At 40.1% G+C, this 18,827-nt stretch overlaps 1 protein-coding gene across 1 annotated transcript; it reads right to left on the bottom strand.

The window, feature by feature from the left end:
* Positions 1–653: 653 nt before the first annotated feature.
* Positions 654–18,458, bottom strand: POLB (DNA polymerase beta). The gene is made up of 14 exons (XM_078883998.1): positions 18,253–18,458; positions 14,948–15,005; positions 11,818–11,884; positions 10,679–10,753; positions 10,252–10,310; positions 8,993–9,042; positions 8,504–8,555; positions 6,228–6,282; positions 5,996–6,068; positions 5,078–5,148; positions 4,781–4,867; positions 4,030–4,106; positions 3,724–3,863; positions 654–3,419 (listed from the first exon to the last, which is right to left on the bottom strand). The coding sequence occupies exons 1-14, from the start codon at positions 18,311–18,313 to the stop codon at positions 3,325–3,327; spliced, it is 1,020 nt and encodes a 339-aa protein (XP_078740124.1). The 5' UTR covers positions 18,314–18,458; the 3' UTR covers positions 654–3,324.
* Between the last annotated feature and the right edge of the window lie 369 nt (positions 18,459–18,827).

Genomic DNA, 18,827 nt, shown 5'->3' with positions numbered 1-18,827 from the left:
TTGTTATTCTAGCAGGTATAAATATATGAATTAGATATTGAAATACAATTTAAATTGTAGGGAATTGAACAAACATTTGAAGCAGGTTCTTTCAAAATAAGTAATGTTTAAAAATACTTTTTTAAACACGCTTTCATGAAATGTACCGGACTCGTAATGGCAGAACTCCACGACTCCAGGAAGTGGCCCCGAAGCTTGCCATAACGTAAGGGGCCGTGGCCATTTACAGCCAACGTCAGTTGAGCGTGGACAATTAGATCCAAGCCGAAACATAACATATACAAAATAATATTTAAAATATTAAAAAAAAATGTGTTTATGATAGAATATAGTATTGTCATCAGTATGACATAAGTATACCAAGTTTGCAGTCGATACCACATTGGGAAGTGGGTTAAAATTGAGTGACAATATTTGAAGTTACAACAGAGTTAATCAAAAGCGTGTAATAAAAAAGTAACGAGGCTCAATGAGAATTTTCTGGTTAAGCTAATGGAAATGTAATTATGTTCGATGCAAGCCCAAGTGTAGTTGCTCGTGTCATCTTGAACTGAAAGTGGCATTTTTCTGCATGCACGTCAGTCTGTTTAAACGACTGTAGAATGTCAGGTATGAGTGTGGACAACATGCTGCCTACACGTTGATTTCTTTTTAATGAACCACTTTGCATGATTTACTAAACTTTTAAAATGCATATGCAATTTTGTTGTTTTTGCCTTTTTTATTTTTACATGCACAATAAAGTATGTCCTTAAACAAACATTGGTTTACTCAATAACTGAAATATTTCACATGGGTTAAAACAGTAATACTTTACTAGGTATCATTTTACATCCACGCACCCCAGTTTAAAACACTCATTCACTCTCCCTTTAGGCTACCTGTATGAATTTTAGGAATTCATACGCAGCTCTATTCTAAGGCTGCTGACGGAATAACTGGAATTACACCTTGACTTGGATTCATGAGCCTGTGCCCAAATGATGTAGCTGTTTTGACCATAATTGCATCCCTTATTAGCACAATGAAAACCATTTGGTATGATGGGTACCGATGTAACCTTAATGGCATTTATACACGAGCACCAGTACTCGCATCCTTGATATTCAATATACGAGGTTACACATTAACATTTTGACTTAAAAAGCACCAAGATATAACCGAACCTCAATACACTAAATCTGAGACAAGAGCATGGACATAATTTGAAATGGAAAACTTTTTAATATACAGCAGAGCTCGATTACCCGCGCTGACGGGGAAGACGGCCGCGGATAATTCAAAATCGTGGATAATCCAAAAATATCCATTTTCCGTCGACCTCTATGCCAAAAACTACTAAAATAGGTATAATTTATGTTTAAGTTATGAACATTGAGTTTGTTAAGAAACAAAACAAAAATTTGGAGTAGAAAATCGACTGATTGATGCGCATGCTCAGTGATAAAACTTTCCTGCTCCCGCACAGAAGACTGCCCACTAAGTGGATAGCAGAGCCACACCAAAAGCAATCTCTGGCCACTGTTGTATAAATATATGCAACTACTGTACTGTAGAGGCGATTTCGGATTCACAAGAGCACATATCTGTTCGGTTTAAGCACGTTACTAGTAATACACTTTTCCAAGAATAATAATGTATAACTGTTTTTAGATTATGAATTTGGGCTTAAGGGAAAATCCATCAGTTATTAATTTATGTAAAATCTCAGGTGTGCTGTTAATCCACAAATTGGATAAACCACACACGGATACTCTTTATTTCTGCTCTTTATTCAGAGCAGAAATACAGCGGAAACTACTGAAGGGGAGAGATGGAAGTAGATTTGTTTGAGAAGGGAGAAAGTCATGTGACATGATATTTAAAGGCATTTCATAAAAACGTTAAACGACAGAGAATAACTGGCCTTCTATCTGGATTTCAACAAAAAGAATTTGCAGTGCAAATTGCCAGAGGAAGGGAATTGCAAACAAATTGTTTATCAGCAGACAAGGGGAACTGCCAATTGGTTGCTGGCATGGAGACCATGTGACAGAGTAGCTTAAAATTCAATTGGATAAGGTAGGTGGGGTTGATTCTATGAAGGATCATAAAAATGGTGAGGGTGATTTGTAAAAGATGCAGAATTGGATTGGGATCCAGTGGAGAGGTCAGAGTTACGGAGGTGATTTGTCTTGTTTACAGGTGCTGGTGTGATGCCAGATGGTGGCATTCTGAATACAGGCGCGTCTCAACGAGCATTCTCTATAACCAGCAAATTTAATTTAGACGAATTTGTTTGTAAAATGAGCAAATGTTCACGTGACGAGCGGAAACCGATCGATCGAATGCGTTCCATGGCGGGAGGGGGCTCGCATTGCGGCCCGCAGTTGTGTGTATCGCACACTTTCAGACGTGCTTCTGCGGCCGTCTTGAACACTCTTCCTTCCAATATTAGGAGGCTACTGGAGCTATGTGCTTTTATATTTAAAACACATTTCTTTAGAAACTGCTTTTTGTGTTCAGTTTGTTGTCCTTCCGACGCACCTCCGATTATCACGGTTGGCTACTTTAAGAAGTTCAACACACCAGCTGTGCTGAGTGCGTGAGAATCGCCATGTGGGGGAAGGGGGCTTTGTGGTGGAACTGTAATGGTTGAGTAGGAGCGGTGTGGGGCGCTAGTTAATTGCAGAAGCTGAAGATAGGCACCTGCAAGCACTGTGGTTTCATGTGTGGTAGTAAGTGTTACATATGATATTTTATTACTTTATGTTAGAATTTTACTTTGTATTTCTCACGTAAAAAAAGTTGTTCAAGAGTGAAACATTTTGGGGCTGAATCACAACTCGGTTTTTAACATGGGAGTCAACGGGAAAACGATCGTTTTTACGAATTTTCGCAACGAGAAATTTTAAGATGCCTGTATTTAGGATTTAGTTAAGGGGAAAGTTCTGCACACATTGCAATATACAGGGCAATCGAGGCTGATTTTGTGTATACAAGAGGTAGATTTAACAGAAATGAAAAATAATCTTGGGATATCAGATTTGGTTTGTGCTAAAATACTGCACAAAACGTTTGCGTTTCTATTTTCAGTTATAAGGCAGCAACCAAGATGGCTACATAATTTAGATTGTGCCATTGTTCCTAATTCTGTGAACCTGCGTGTAAATACATGCTTATAAATCCCTGTCTTGTAAAATGATGCTAATTTTAATGTTGGGAGTAACGTGATTCCTAAAACAAAAATGTGATAATACAAAAATGTCCCTCTCACGCCAATTATCCAACTTGAGATTAGTTTTACACAGTAAGACAGAGTAGGTTTCAGATCTGTTGTGAGACTCATTCACTCCGGTCTTTAGGCTCGCGATATGACCATCCGATATAAGAGAAGATGTCCTGTTCACTGTGTACTGGCAACGCCTCACCGATCACTCCTGTAATCGTGGATGCACACGCGCAGGATAGATGCATGTGCACGCACAGATACACGCAGAGAAACGAGCATTAAAATCCACAGATAAATTACTTCAACATGATCATCAAGGCACAGTACTTGTTTTAGAATTATTTGACCAACAGATAATTCTACTCATCTGTACATTTATCAGAGGCATGTCAGTTTTAGTGTAAAAATTTAGAATTGGGTGTTAAGCTGCTACTATAGCCATCGGGGGCAGTGCTAACACAGGTGAATGTTTAAAAGTTGGGCGATTCATCGGGGACACATTACAAATATACCGGTGATGCCGATTGGCCGGATGGAGTACTCGTTGAGGGTGAACCCCATTTCCAGTGCCCGAGTTCGCATGTTCTTGTTGAAAATATCACTGCCTGTAAAATAAAGCACTCCGCAGAAGTACTGGTCCTTTGGAATGAGTCTGGTAAATGGAAACACAGTGGGACAGCACACACAGCAAAGCACACACAAATAATGCACAAATGTGAAACATTAAGTAAACATACAGATATAGTAAATTGTCTACTCTCATGTTTGCTGAATAATACCACAAAATAAACAGAAAACATTAATAATTTCCATCTCACCGGATGTCAATACGGCGGTGAGGTCGGTTTGTCTCATCATCATCATCACCATCAACCACGGGAAGCCTTCCCACGCCCTGTGAGTATTGATAGCCATCATGGAAGAGACGTAAAAACAGAAAAACGTTAATATCGAGTTATCATCAATGACCGGATAAATTACTCTTGCTGATGCAAGATAGACCCCCACATGCGAGTTCAAGCCAAAGTTGGTAGTCAGTTCATCTCATCATCCCTCGACATAATGATCACTTAAACTGTGCATACTCACCAGTGATCATCCGATAGAGACTGCACCACACTTTCGGAATGTAAACACGTCAAATTTTCAGTGAGCTCAGGATGAGCACTGCTCCATTGCTTAGGTATGGAGAAAATGGAACTTGATAATTGGTTTTTTACCCTTCTATCTGGCAACAAAACTGACACCTTTTTACAAGGAGTCATGTTGGCATAGACCACAATACCTGCAGTCATAATGCAAACAAAAAACACAACTCTGATAATGTGCACTGTCCTTGAAGTTGATTGGTCCACACCCGAGACAACTTTCCTTAGAGCCTAGTCTCACATGGGTTGGACCAGATGACGCCAAAAGGCGCACAACTCATATCGTTTATAACATTCGTACATTTTCAATTGATTCATGTCCATGCCTCTAAAGAGTATATGCAAACAAATTACTTCTGAAGATAACAGTGATGACTATTACAATGATGATGAAGTCGAATGTAATGACAAATAATTTTACCATGAACTTGGTTTCACCGCGGGATAATGTCTCCGTGAGGAACCCAGTGGACTTCAAGTGGTCCACCACCCTATGCAAAAGAAATGGCTGAGGGTACAAAAGAAAATCACAACCGTGTGAGAGTAAAACAACAACAACACTATATGAACAATGTGAGAATATTGTAAAATTTATCCCGAAAAAAATAAGGAGCAGATAGCAATTAAATAATGGCAAATATGAAATACAAATTGGAGGGGAAATAGGTGAGTATTTACAAAATGTAGAAACCGTGGCCATGATTCATTTGTAAACCACCTGCTTCTTGCTCTCAGATGTGTAACTCTCAAAAGTCAGAAGTACATCCATGTCACCGCTTGACTCTGCCCCTGCAACAACCAGTCAATAAAAAATAGTCAATGATTTTGAACTGCCAAATCTGTATTATTTATTGAAATATATTTGTATAACACAGTGCAGACGCCATGGCACATACATCCGACAACCCACATCCACTTCTATAGTGAGCTCCATATTTTGTTAACATTTCTTGCGAAGCTTCAGTCCGTGTGGCTGGGGTGTTAACAAGCACTGCAGTGGACCTGGTACGGCAATAAATTGTTCCCATGGTGAGTTCGCTTTGCCAGCGAGGACAAAGGCTCATAATGGCAGGCACGAAAATCAGCGCTACAATGATCTCCTTACTCCGGGCCGCTGATGAACACAATTGGGTTTTCTCTTTAGGCGTGTGGGGGTGTGCTTGAAGCCTTGTGTTGTTATTCTTCTCCTTACTGGCAATGGAGAGCAATATCGTGTATTCACGTGACCATTTTGTTCAAAATGGTCACGTGAATGTCATATTTCACTATTATTATTATTCAATGAAATGTCCTAACCCTTATTCAGACAGGGAAAGGATGTGGACGATGCCCGACGTCCCTTGGAAGTTGAGATACTTTTGGATGGAATCGTGAATCCAATTGCCTGTGGTGACGCACCTTGCGGTGCCAACGGGCTCTTGGGCACATAGATCCAATGCTTACGATTGACAGTACGGTTTTCAACGAACAATTCCTTTGAAGAAATGTGTTGCTGACTCGCTAGTGTGCGGCTCTTCAGCATCATGTCCAGTGGCATCTGTAGATTATGTAACAACGTTCAGGGCCAAAAAGCATTCTTCCATTTTATTTAGATGTTTCATGTACCATAGCACGTGTAATAATGTGTGCTTGTTACCTCTGCGGAAGCTGCCACAAACTGAAGCAATGTAATCAGGATCCAAAGCTTGTATATCTTTGCACACCAGATCCTAAACATCACATTTATATATTTACATTACTGACAACATATCCCCACCAAAGTCTGTTTTCATGATAATCATTGTGACCATATTTAGCTTAGCAATCATACTAACATGCATCACCGAGTCAAACAAGTGAGAGTCACATGTATATGGCACATAGCTCACCTGCATTTTCATCAGCTCAGTTCTGGGAATCCTTTTTTCAAAATCCTCAAAGTATCTGCATTCAAAGACGAAACACAATGCTAAAATTCTGACACCATACCATAAAAATTATAGATCATTTAAATATACTCGGACGAGAGTACTGAAAACTTACAATTCACATTTTACAACCATACACTGCAATATACATGGAACAATGAATAATCTTCACTGACCATTTAATGAACCGCAGGTTGCATTTTGATTTAAGAGTTGACTTTTTTTATTGTTTGTATTGTTTCAAAATGTGTGTGGCCCTGTCTACAAGTTGTGTGCACGTGAACATATCACGTGCATAGATTGCAAAATAATCAATTCCCATGCACACATTTTCGATGCATGTATTTATTATAAGCGCAAGAAATCAATGTTCATCCAATAATTTCTGCATGCCTTTCACATGACAATTGTTGTGTGAAAGCCTGGTACCAATGCCTTTCCAGTTTAAAAAGAATACTAACATGTTATATGACGGCATGCTATACTGGCACTTCCCAGAACATAAAACAGAAAAACTGTACTTTTCCAAACGGTTCCTATTCTTATACTATGGTGTCTTCGCAGAGGAGAAGCAGCAGTGAATGTGGGCTGTAGGATGAATAAGGTTTAATAACGACAGCCGCTAATGGAATAAAAAAAATCCATAAACAGACAGATTCATTGGGTTTAATTATTTAATCACTGTCATGAGAAAATATTCACATTTTCTTCCCCCAGCATAGATTACATAAAAACAAGTTTTCATCTAGCATATTTAGTTAAACTATGAGAAATTAACAAAGGATAAGACTAATTTCCTACGAAAGGTGCTTTTGATCGACTTCCCCTTTCAAGTGCACTCCATTTTGTTTCTCCCAGCAGGGCAGCCCATGCTCCCGTCCCCATCTACATGGGAATATTTCCGAAGTAAACACTGGAGCACCCCTCTGTACTATTCTATTCCTGCGCGTGACATCGGTTCAGGAGCTAAATGGCAATATCGAGATCTGCTATCCACGTGAGAGCTTCATGAGAGAGTTCTTGTAGTTTTATTATTCCTCCATTGAAGGAGCGCACACTAGAGTGGTTTACTATTTGGTACATAAATTTGGGTTGTATAACCAGTCACACTGTGGCTTGTTTTTAATTTTACATTCATGAAGAAGATGTGCGTATCGGCCCGTTGATGTCCCATGTTGTTGAATACCAAAGCCAAGATTTGTGTCAGTTTGTAGAAAGCGTGACGAAAAATACAAAAGTATTTCAATAGAACACAACATTACGCTGAGTAATAGTGCGATTGGTGCATGAGTGCACGTGAACTGTGGGATTTTACATGCAGCACTGCTATGGTTGCTCACATTGACAGTGAGCTTGGCTGGCATCCAATCACACCAGATAAATCAAAACTAGGTAAGTATATACAAACAAGAAAAATATTTCATGAAATAACTATCTTAATTTATAAAAACAAAACTGATCAAAACCAATTCTTGGGGAAAAAACTTTTGCAATTAGCTGCAAAAACGTTCCCACTCGGCCACGTCTCCCTGTCCTTATAGGAGGCATATTTAGCCATGATTCAACACCAACCACAATCTGATCAAGTTAAGATGATATTCAAGAACCTATTATTGTGTTTGTTGTTTACTCTCATTTAGACTCTTTCTTACGTTTTCAATTGTTCTATATCGTTCGTTCAATTACCCCAAATGTAACATTTGAAAATAGTTTGTAAACAATTTATAGCAATAGAAATAATAATCGATTCCTACACACGTAATTTGATGCAGCATTGCGAGTGTCCATTACTTGATGAACCACTACAAGCCTATTGACAATGTATTATTTTTATCAATTAAAAAGCTCATTCCATTTTGACTTAAAATTTACCTAAAACATTTCATTTGTAATTAATTACCATTTATTAATGTACAATAAGCGTTTCATTTAATCAATCTCTACGACATGTTTTATTTTACGATATATTTTCAAACACTAAAAATGATGATGTTGACGTAAACATTACATCGTTTTTACTGGTAAAATGAAACCGAACTGGTTCCTACAACCGGTCTATTAACAGGCACTGCATATCCGACTTGTTGATGTGGACTGCCAACTGAAGGGATATGATAGCCCCACCTCTGACCCCCTTTGGCACCTCTGATGTACCTTTTTAAATATAACACTGTACAACATGTGAATGTGTTTAACACAAACCAAGCTCACTAGATCACACTTTGTTATTCACTCACTTCAGGCCAATGCGCTGGTGGTGGTTCAGTCTCTCGACGTTATTTTTTAAGTCTGTAAAAAGTGGAAAAGTAGACATTCTAGTTTCTCACAAACAATAACAGAAATATAAACTATGTACACACAAAAAATACAACGGTGGACGAGTCCATCTTTTCTGCACAATAATGTTGTGCACGTAATTAAAATGGCAATTTGTTGCATCTTGGCTGCTAAATAAATGTGTGTCCAAGCCACATACCTCAGGTGCAACCATAGCACTAAACAAACGGTTCATTAAAAATGGAAAATGGTATCTTCAAAAATATCAGCAAATAATCTTGCACAAATCTGCAGTTATTATGCAAAAATCAAGGTTGGCTATGTACGGGGGAAATAAGTTGAACATACATACATACATAAATCACTAATATGATCCAAGTCGGAAGCTTGTTCTTATAAGTTATCTATCACAATGCTGAAATGTAAATGTGTTAAGGATTTTTCCTTACCGTCCAGTGTTCTAATTCCCTCATCATACAGCTTTTTGGCAACAGCAGGTCTGTGGGTCAGTCAAGTTAAACAAGCTAAATGTTTATTGAGTGAAAACATAAAGGCGACAGAATAATTCACACTCAAGGACAATGCATATGAACACAATCATCATGATTGCTATGTGTTATATAGTTTGCCAACAAGTTAGAACCCAAACCTAACAGAGACGCTTTATACACTTTGGCTGTTCACCAGCATTGCCAAAAAATATATTTTACTGCTAATTATAGACACCGAATGCCAAACAAGTCCAGAGTTTGCTTCTGATGAATCAATGGGGTTGAAATTATGTACTCCCATCAGGCTGTGTGGCTGATGAGATGTGCAACACATATTTGTATTTTTTGTGGAAGGACAGATATGGAAAGGAGGCATAGTCTGCCGATTTATTTTACGACAGATCTTCACAGTGCAGTAAATATATATTGTCTACATGAAGCAAACCATGATTTCAAGCCAAACAGTCCATCTATACTCTCCAACACCCACCCTCTCTATAGCACACCCCCCTGATCACACATTACACTTGACCAGTACGTCCGGACTTTCGATAGAAGGTCTAGTGGACTGATTCTAATCATCAAGAGGAGTGGACAGTCCTTCTTTTTGAGCAGGTGAGTGGCCAGCACTACGCCCAGCCACCTTTTGTCTCCCCAGTGGCGATATTTACACATCACACCAGATACTCATTTGATAGGCTAAGTTAACCTAGGGGAGGCCCAGGACTGATTCAGATAATCGTCACTGGTATTGGGCATGAGCAGGAATTGAAACTCAGGTCACCGGGTTTGTAGCGCAGCGTGCTAACCTCGAACCCACCGCTCCCTACTCATGGACAATAACATACACCCACTTTGGATCATCATCATCAGTAAGTACAGTATTTATTCAGTATGTATACTATTTATTGTCTAAGAATGTTTTTTGAGCAGGTTTTTACGTGTTTATTTCAATTATTTCGTTTATTTGGCATACAGTACAGTACTTATATCAATTGTGATGTGTCTATTTTTGGTTTGTGGGTACCTAACCCCATTATTTAGGCAAGGCTTAAGTATTGAATATCGCGGTTTTGGCTTTCACGGCACTTTCCAACAATGTAACCCCTGCGATATACAGGGGGTCTCCAGTACCTCACACACGTGCACATTATGAAGCACGGTGACAATAGCAGATTGCAACTGACACGCGTATCATCACCACAAGAAGCCCTCACCCGATGCCAGTGATGCGTGTCAGGAAGTTGATGGAAGACGATGTGTCATCAAGACGAATCTGCAAAGAGATATTCATGTTCAAGTTACAGTCTCTTCGTTCAGTGAGCAATAGGACAGTGCCCAATTCTGTTCTTGGTCGAACCAGAGAAGGAACTTACTGTGGGGGGACCAGCCGCTCCACAGGAAGACACTGCTAATTTCCCACTGCGATATGTTTAAGCAGGCCTGAAGGAGTGAAAGGTTGAGACGAACCCTAAACTCATTATTTTCCCCATCGTGATTTGAGCTCTTTCACCACTTAGGATTCTCCATGCATACACATATCACTGACAACGCATAGATGAGTGCATGTGCTCAAAATAATCATTCAAACAGGTCAGACAGAGCTCTGCTCATGGGGGTTTACATTTGTACCATTCATGTTACCTTTTCCAGCTTTTGTAACTTCCCCGTTGACAGGAACTCATCAATCTTCTTTGCGATTTGCACCCCAACACCTTCCTGCCGAGATACAGAAATATAGTGTGTCTCATGATCTCCCACTTATTCATCCATAAATCCATGTACTTACCAATATAACAATCCATCCACTTATCACAGAATATATTATTTACTTGTACCAGTACACACTCTTATACCCACTCAGTCACAATCGTTTATGCTAGCTGATGTAATTGCACGCAAACGTTATGAATTAAAAATGTTAGCTCCCCAACACTCAAGTAAATAGTTACAACTCTTTTTAAAATAAAATAACTTGTGGCGAAATGTAGGGTATTGGCTCCGCTATTTCTGCAAGGTATGTCAATTGTACACTATGCTAACATAAAGCCACAGGCTTACAGGGCCAGAATAGGAACTAACAAGAAGCATTATCCCCCCCATAAAAAAAAATCACTGTAGAGCAGAAGGTAGAGGTCAATTGACCTCCTGTACATTAATGGAAACCAAAATGGGATTGTGGGAACTCAGATAATCATAGCACTGACAATTTTGAAAAGTGCATGCAGTATGCAATTCACAAATTTGGAACATAATAAGAGACAACGTAGAGGATAACCAACCACACGAGCTGGATTTACAAAAGGTTTGTCTACCAATTCTCACATACATGGTATCAACAAGTCAGTAACATGGCAACCTGAGTTTGATATCTGGCAACGCCTCACCAAACCAAGGAGTGATATCTGAACAAGTCCTGCCTGTCTCTCTCCCACACTTTACTGACCCACACTGAGCAGCATATTAAGTATGATATTTAAAAAAACACGATTAACATGGTGTGGGGGAGTCCCTTCATTTAACTGCGGATTTATAAAGTATTTTAAATTATTATCTATTATTATACTCAGCTCCTAACACATGTAACTTGACCCGTGACCTCCTGTCAGCAAGCCTTCACGACTCTACGTGGTCCTAGAGTATTCTCAGTGGCACAGGTACCGCAGTAATGTGTCCACCACTAAGCAGTCAATAGTGGCTGTTGTTTGGCATCTTGCAATGTGTGCGAGTGCATTCATGAGTATGTGGGCATGTGTTTATATTAGAATGAGAGTGATGCTCACAAGTTGCTTGGCCTCAGAACCACTTTTTATCTTGTTTGGATACTTTGCGATGACGGCTGCAGCTTTTCTGTAAAAACAAAATCAAATTCGCAGCATTATTATTTTTCTTTTTCTTCATCGCCATCACTTAATCAGTTATCCACCATTAAGGTAGATCAATAATGTCTAAGATGATAGGAACATGTGGGATGATTACAATTAATGCACACCAAAACCTTTCCCAATCATGGACTATTGACGCAAAATGGTTTGAGATACAGTTTGCCGATCATGCCTCTCTGTTGGTCGACCTTTCATGGTTGATCGCAGGATTCCTGTATGCATCACGTAAGCGTACTGCTCGCGATGATGTTGCCGCAGAAGCATACGCAAGCCATCCGGTTTCCCGTGCAGCCCATTCGGGTCCCAGTCCAAGTGCTCCCAGCGTCCAGTGAAGCGGTGAGGTTGAGCTGCACAATTTTTCTTACTTTATCAGTGACCTTATTGATTATTTTCCAATGGCCCATCTGGTCCAACACCATGTGAGACTAGGCTCTAAGAAAAGCTGTCTCGGGTGTGGACCAATTAATTTCAAGGACAGTGTACACATTATCATAGTTGTCTTTTTTCTTTGCATTTTGACCGCAAGTGTTGTGGTTAATGCAAAACATGATCCCTTGTATAAAGGTGTCAGTTTTGTTGCCAGATAAAAGGGTAAAAACCTATTACTACTACCAAGTGGTAGTGAATAGAAGGAAAATAAGCAGAGGAAGGAGATGTCTCGGAACGATTAAGTAGAGTTATGAAATAGACTTGTGAAAGGGGAGAGCGCAGCATCATTAACTTTATAGTTATTTTCAGGTTTACTTTTACGTATACATGTACAGTACTGTAAACAACCTTCATTGTTTTCAATCTATACATGTAGTGTATGAGTTATATTTAACACGATTCAAAATATTGATCATGTTTTTCATTTAAAGACTTGTTGTTTCATATTTGAGTTCATGTAGGGTAACGTAGAAGAAAAGGAGGGGGTGTCGTATTACCGACCGTGAATCAAACCCTAACTTTCCCATTTGCCTTTGAGTTTGCAGATTTTCCGATTGCAGCAATTTTCAAGAATGTAACTCCTGCGATGGACAATGTTTTGGTGCTCTCAATCATGCTTTAGTAAACACACAACATTGTAATCATGGATGCAGTGTGTACATGTATTTGCAGGAAACCATCCAATATTTACTCCTTCCCTATCTTGCTTATGCATGCCCTCTGTACCTTTTTCAACTCACTACCATCCAGACCTCATTTTAATTTGCGTTGCTTGTAATGTTTCATTGCCACAAAAAAATACTTAATTGCAAAATTGTATAACCCCACTTCATCTGAGAGTAGATGACTTGCTTTGCCTAACAAAAGGCTCAATTTAATAGGGGTAAGTACTCCATTGCTTACCATCCACATGCGAAGGAGGCATGTAATTATTCAACCCACTGTCGATTCATAGAACTGTTACTCTGCTGGGAGGTGATTCAAGTATACACTGTTAAAGCATCCAGAATGTACCAAAAATTCTGAGCGTGCACCCATGCCACACCACCACCACCACGTGATGACCACAGAGGTTCCGAGCAGCATCCCGCCCTGTTCTCCTTGGCCAACTAAGCAAAAGAACCATCTATTGGGGGCCATGGTTACACTGGTGACTGGTAACCTTGGCGACAAAGACATATGAAAACGTTAGATGAAGTAAACATGCTCTAATAATGTAAAACGGACTTGGACAATTGGCCAAGTATGATATAGAACATGCCAAGGATAAGATTTTAAAGTTTGCTAAAGAACAGAATGCAAAAACTGTGATGGAAAAGTGTATGAGGATGGATTCTGAAAAGTTGAAGCAGAGAGGCTGCCACTCCGATATGGAACCAGGAGCATCGTGCCACTGCTGTTCTTGCTCGTGGTCCTGAACCCTTTGGCATGCATTTAATTATATTTGTTTCAACTCCTTTTACATTTAGCCAGAACATGAGGCGAGCCAAACCAGCTATTCCCCATATTAATTTTGTTAGTCGGCAGTACATAATGTTATTTTGCAGGTCCATATGTTGAATGTGTTTAATCTATGCATATGCATAGCGTTTTGTTTTCAGGTTTTTTAAACATTTGTAAGGAACGAGGCAATTTTTTTTTGCCCAATGTTAGGTGAACCACGTGTTGGTGAGCTGACCCGATCATGCACCTACCACACCCGACAAGGATGTCAGAAATACTATTGTGTATGTGTAGTTGTCACATGCCCGGACTATTATACCACGCTGCTGTGTGGTGTATATGATGGCCTCAGCAAATGTCTTCAGCCATGAAGAACACCCTGGCCAGAGTTGTTTGCTTGGCTCCACATCACACAAGCTCTTAGAACCTTCCCAAGGACATTCAATGGTTGCCAGTGCATGACAGTCAAGTTAAAGGTGGCAGTACTCGCTTTGAAGGTGAAAACCTTCGGTCAATCAACCTACCTGAGCGACGTCATTTAACCTTCGATTTAAAGCTTTCATGACTGCAGGGATTCATCTTCTTGATTCTTTCGGTAAAGTCACATAGAAGGGAAGTAATAAAATAAAAAACGTAACAAATTTATTTATTTAATAAAAAATAAAACATAATAAAATAATTTATTTAATAAAATAATTTATTTGATTATGTTTTATTTTTATTATTTTATTACTTCCCTTCTACGTGACTTTACCGAAAGAACCAAGAAGATGGGTCATTTAACCTATAAGCGCCAACACGCAACCTACGCTCATCTGGAAAGGACCTGCTGTGTGTTAAACCAACTCAGCTGAAGACAAAGGAATGGAGCTTCTCATTGGCAGCCCAATGGTCTGGAAGAGCATACCGATTTAAGTACGGGCAACCACAATAAGTCCAGATTAAAAACAAGCTCAATCTCTGGTGCCCATCACATCTCGTCTGGTTCTCTACAATACGTGTTTATGTCTTTGCTTTCACTGAATTATTGTGCGTTATCCATTTCACGTTGATTGTGTATGCAAGGTGAGAACTAACTGTGAACTTGTATACATATGCCTGTGCCCAGCTGTGCAGACATGATGTGTACAGATCCCAATGTGGTTTGCTTTCATACCGATAGGCGTTGTACTTGTGAATGGCACGATTCACATTTTTCTCATAGTTTGCCAGCTCTGTGAAAAAACAAAGAGCACACCAAAACAATATCATACACACAGTAGTCGTACAACAGGTACTGCAAAATAAGAAAAAAAGTATTTGCATCTGTAATTTGCTATAACAGGTATGACTTGTATCGTTATGTTGTGTATTATATGGACTAAAAGCAGGAGCTGCTACCACATACTGCCAGAAAGGCAAGTGTAAGCAGTAAATATTTTTGAGTGGGTGGTAGAAAACACAGTGGAGATAATCCCGCGCTCATTCAATGTCAAATCACCAGATATCAGCAATAACTTGACATGTCTTTTATTTTTCTGTAACTCTGTAATCAATTGTTTGATATATGAGATTTTCAGAAGGGTATCAGTACCCATGATCCCAAATGATATTAAGTAGGGAGGGAGGGGGGATTAGGCAACACTTATGACTCGTGTTTCCTTGCAGGCATTTTTAAGAATCTGTATCTTGGCATAGGGAAGGGCTAAAGATAATGCATAACAGTGCTTTCTCTTATTCAGATTCAGAATTCACAAACCAAAGTAACATATTATGAATAGTTTTTTTAACCACACTGCATAACATTTTGTTTAAATCACCACATAAAATACAAGAAACACTTTTTGGTGACATTTCTATCGACAGAAATGTATCTGTTAAAACAGTAAATTTAGGACTTATTGCTTTCATATTCTCAGCGATATAAGCCTTCAAATTTGGTAAAATAGCAGCGATGGTCTCACATGCACTGCTCCATATTCATTCACATGTGGCACAACACATAAATATGCATCCAAGTAAGAATTGTGGATCTAATGATGGTCTAGGACTCATATACCTCACGATTTACTGACAATGTTACGAGAACATTTACGGCATATCACTTGCAAGCCCTTCTTTAGTTGAAATAGATTGACCCCATATGCTATAATCACTGTTGACTTCCTGCCAAGGCTCAACCTCCAATTGTAATTAAACATGCAAGCGAATAACTGTGAGTCAATGCAGTCATATTGCAGCATCTTATACACAATGGCAGATGTAGCATCTCCCAAGCCTAAATCCTGATGCCTACACATTAAACAGTCCTTCACCTCATCCCCTTAACGTTTGTTTGTGCTGACAATTCAACATTTTCAACAATTTCAGTGAAAAAATGTATTTATTTTATTGTTTATACCTACGTGACTTTAACGAAAAAACCAAAGATTATGGATCCCTGCAGTCACGAAAACTTCAAATCTAATTTCAACAGCAGCTTCATAACGCCAGATACAAAGTGGTTTCTAATGTGATGTCAGTTTTTTGCGACGACTGTGACCTATAAATCTGCGGGATACCAGACCAAACAACTGCTGTCCTAACCTGTATACCTGGACGTACATGAGGTGGGGACCAGGTTAATTAATAATGTGTTACTATTCTTAGGTTTTTTCGGTAAAGTCACGTAGGTAAAACATTAAAATTAATAAAAGTAAAATAAAAAAAAATCACGACGTTTTGGAGGCAACACAAGCCTCCGCCTTCAGGTGGAACCGTCACAGCCACGACAGCTGTGTTTTACCTACGTGACTTTACCGAAAAAACCTAAGAATATGAATCCTTGCAGTCACGAAAGCTTCAAATCTAGAATTTGTTACTATTTATATTTTATATTCTCATTTTGTCTCTCTGCATTGCAGCATGTGTGATTAGGTGCATATATTCAGAAACCACCGCACAGATCATTTTAAATTATCCATTTAAGAGATAACTACATTATCTGCAGCCACGGTGTCTACCACTATACATGCAGTAACATAAGGAAAACAATCAATTTATAATTTGACCACTCCAAATTGCACACACCCATTATACATTTCTGTTAATGTGATTCAAGAACAATGTCATAATGTATAGTTGTTAATAGGATGACCTTTTAAACTAAAAGTTGAGAAATAAGCATTCCACACTGCTGCTGCAGCTACTGGATGGCAGTGAAATTGCCAGCGGCAAAACAAAGTCAAGAAACTCATTTTGCACCATCACTAACACAGCCATAAAGTATTTAGGAAACTATGAGATCAATAACAATATCAGATTCCAAATAAATCTATGGCACATTTTATGTGAAAATCCATACAATTGGCCAGGTCTCAGGTGTTACATGTGAAATATTAAAGTCTTAAGTTTAATCAAACATGAAAATGCCGAGAAATCCCATCACAACATAACTTGTCCGGAGTTGCCCATCACTGCTTACTAAATCGTGTTGGTGCCCTAAGCCAGGAGGACCACAATGCTCTTCTTCAGGAACTGCTTGTGGTTTTTTTCCATTATGCTTATTACACATTTCTTGTGTTTAAGCACATCTGCCTACATTATAAACTAACGGGTGTAGGATGCAAGTTGAATGGGAGCTGATTGTAATTATCAGCGAAACGTCGTACTCAAATTTTTAAATGCTGTTGATTCTCTCTTCCAACACATCGGTGGGCTAAAGTGAATTATTTTGTCCTTTGAAAAAAGTGACACATTTTTTACTGTTTGGCCGTGTCGGGTGGTGGAGGTTTACGACACATTTATAAATAACGCGATCTGACCCGAAAACCTATATTATGAAAACTCTACACTTCAATAGCCACAACAATAAGTCACATTATTGATTCTAGATTTCAAGTTTTCGTGACTGCAATGATCCATTATCTTTGGTTCTTTCGGTAAAGTCACATATGTGATTTTTTTTTACAGGAGTTATTTTTATTTCATTTTTTATTTTCACCTACGTGACTTTACCGAAAGAACCAAAGACTACATTATTGATCCTCAACTAGATCCTCCCCGAGTTTCATCTGAACTCGAAGAACTCAAATATCCAACACGTGCACTGCGCTGAGATATTTAATCATCGCGAACCACGCTAGGGCCCATTCACACAGCTGCCTTGTTAATAAGTCTCGCCGTTCCACAACCGTCCCAATATCTTTTTCACAACCATGACGGACACGACCTTTGACACAATTACGCGGGAGTGTATGGCTTGATAAGCAACAGCACTATTGTATTTGCCAAGGCAACACCGCGGTTGTCGCCAATTCAGCCTCGGGTGGTGTGTCCACAGCCCGGCCAGCGAGCCGTGTGGGTTTGCTACTCTGCTGGTAACTTCTGGTGACGACGTCTCACGCCGGATAATTTCTATCTATGATGATGATGTTTATAACGGGGGGGGGAGGAAGGCGATATCAACATCGGCGCGAAACAAAGAAATCTGAAAGGGTTTACCAAAGAGGAAATCTGTAATGCCCTCATTGAGGGTCTCCTGCGGTGCCTTGCGCTTGCTCATGGCTCCGTCCACGCAGACGACGCCAACCACGAACAACAGAGAGTCGCCCTGCACCGAAAGACGACGATGAAGACGACGACGAGAGGAGCGACCCGCCTCTCTCTCTCTCCCGCCTCTCTCACTCCACGAGGAGCAGCTGGGGCCGTGCGGGGAGGGGCCCGGGTGGGAGGAGCCAGACCGCGGGTCCGCCCCTCCCCGCAGCAACGCGCTCCGTGATTGGTCCGCAGCCCCCGCCGCGGCTGTTGGGGCGGCGCGGGGATTGGCCAGCGGGGATTGGACAGCGGGGATTGGACAGCGCGGGGATTGGACAGCGCGGGGATTGGACAGCGCGGGGATTGGACAGCGCGGGGATTGGACAGCGCGGGGATTGGACAGCGCGGGGATTGGACAGCGGGGATTGGACAGCGGGGATTGGACAGCGGGGATTGGACAGCGGGGATTGGACAGCGGGGATTGGACAGCGGTGACCCCCCCCCCCGCTTGACGTCACAAAGCTCTGCCCCCCCCCAAAACC

This window comes from Lampetra fluviatilis, chromosome 3 (genome assembly GCF_964198595.1).
Source record: "Lampetra fluviatilis chromosome 3, kcLamFluv1.1, whole genome shotgun sequence".
NCBI lineage: Eukaryota > Metazoa > Chordata > Hyperoartia > Petromyzontiformes > Petromyzontidae > Lampetra > Lampetra fluviatilis.
This window is presented reverse-complemented; position numbering and strand designations above follow the sequence as displayed.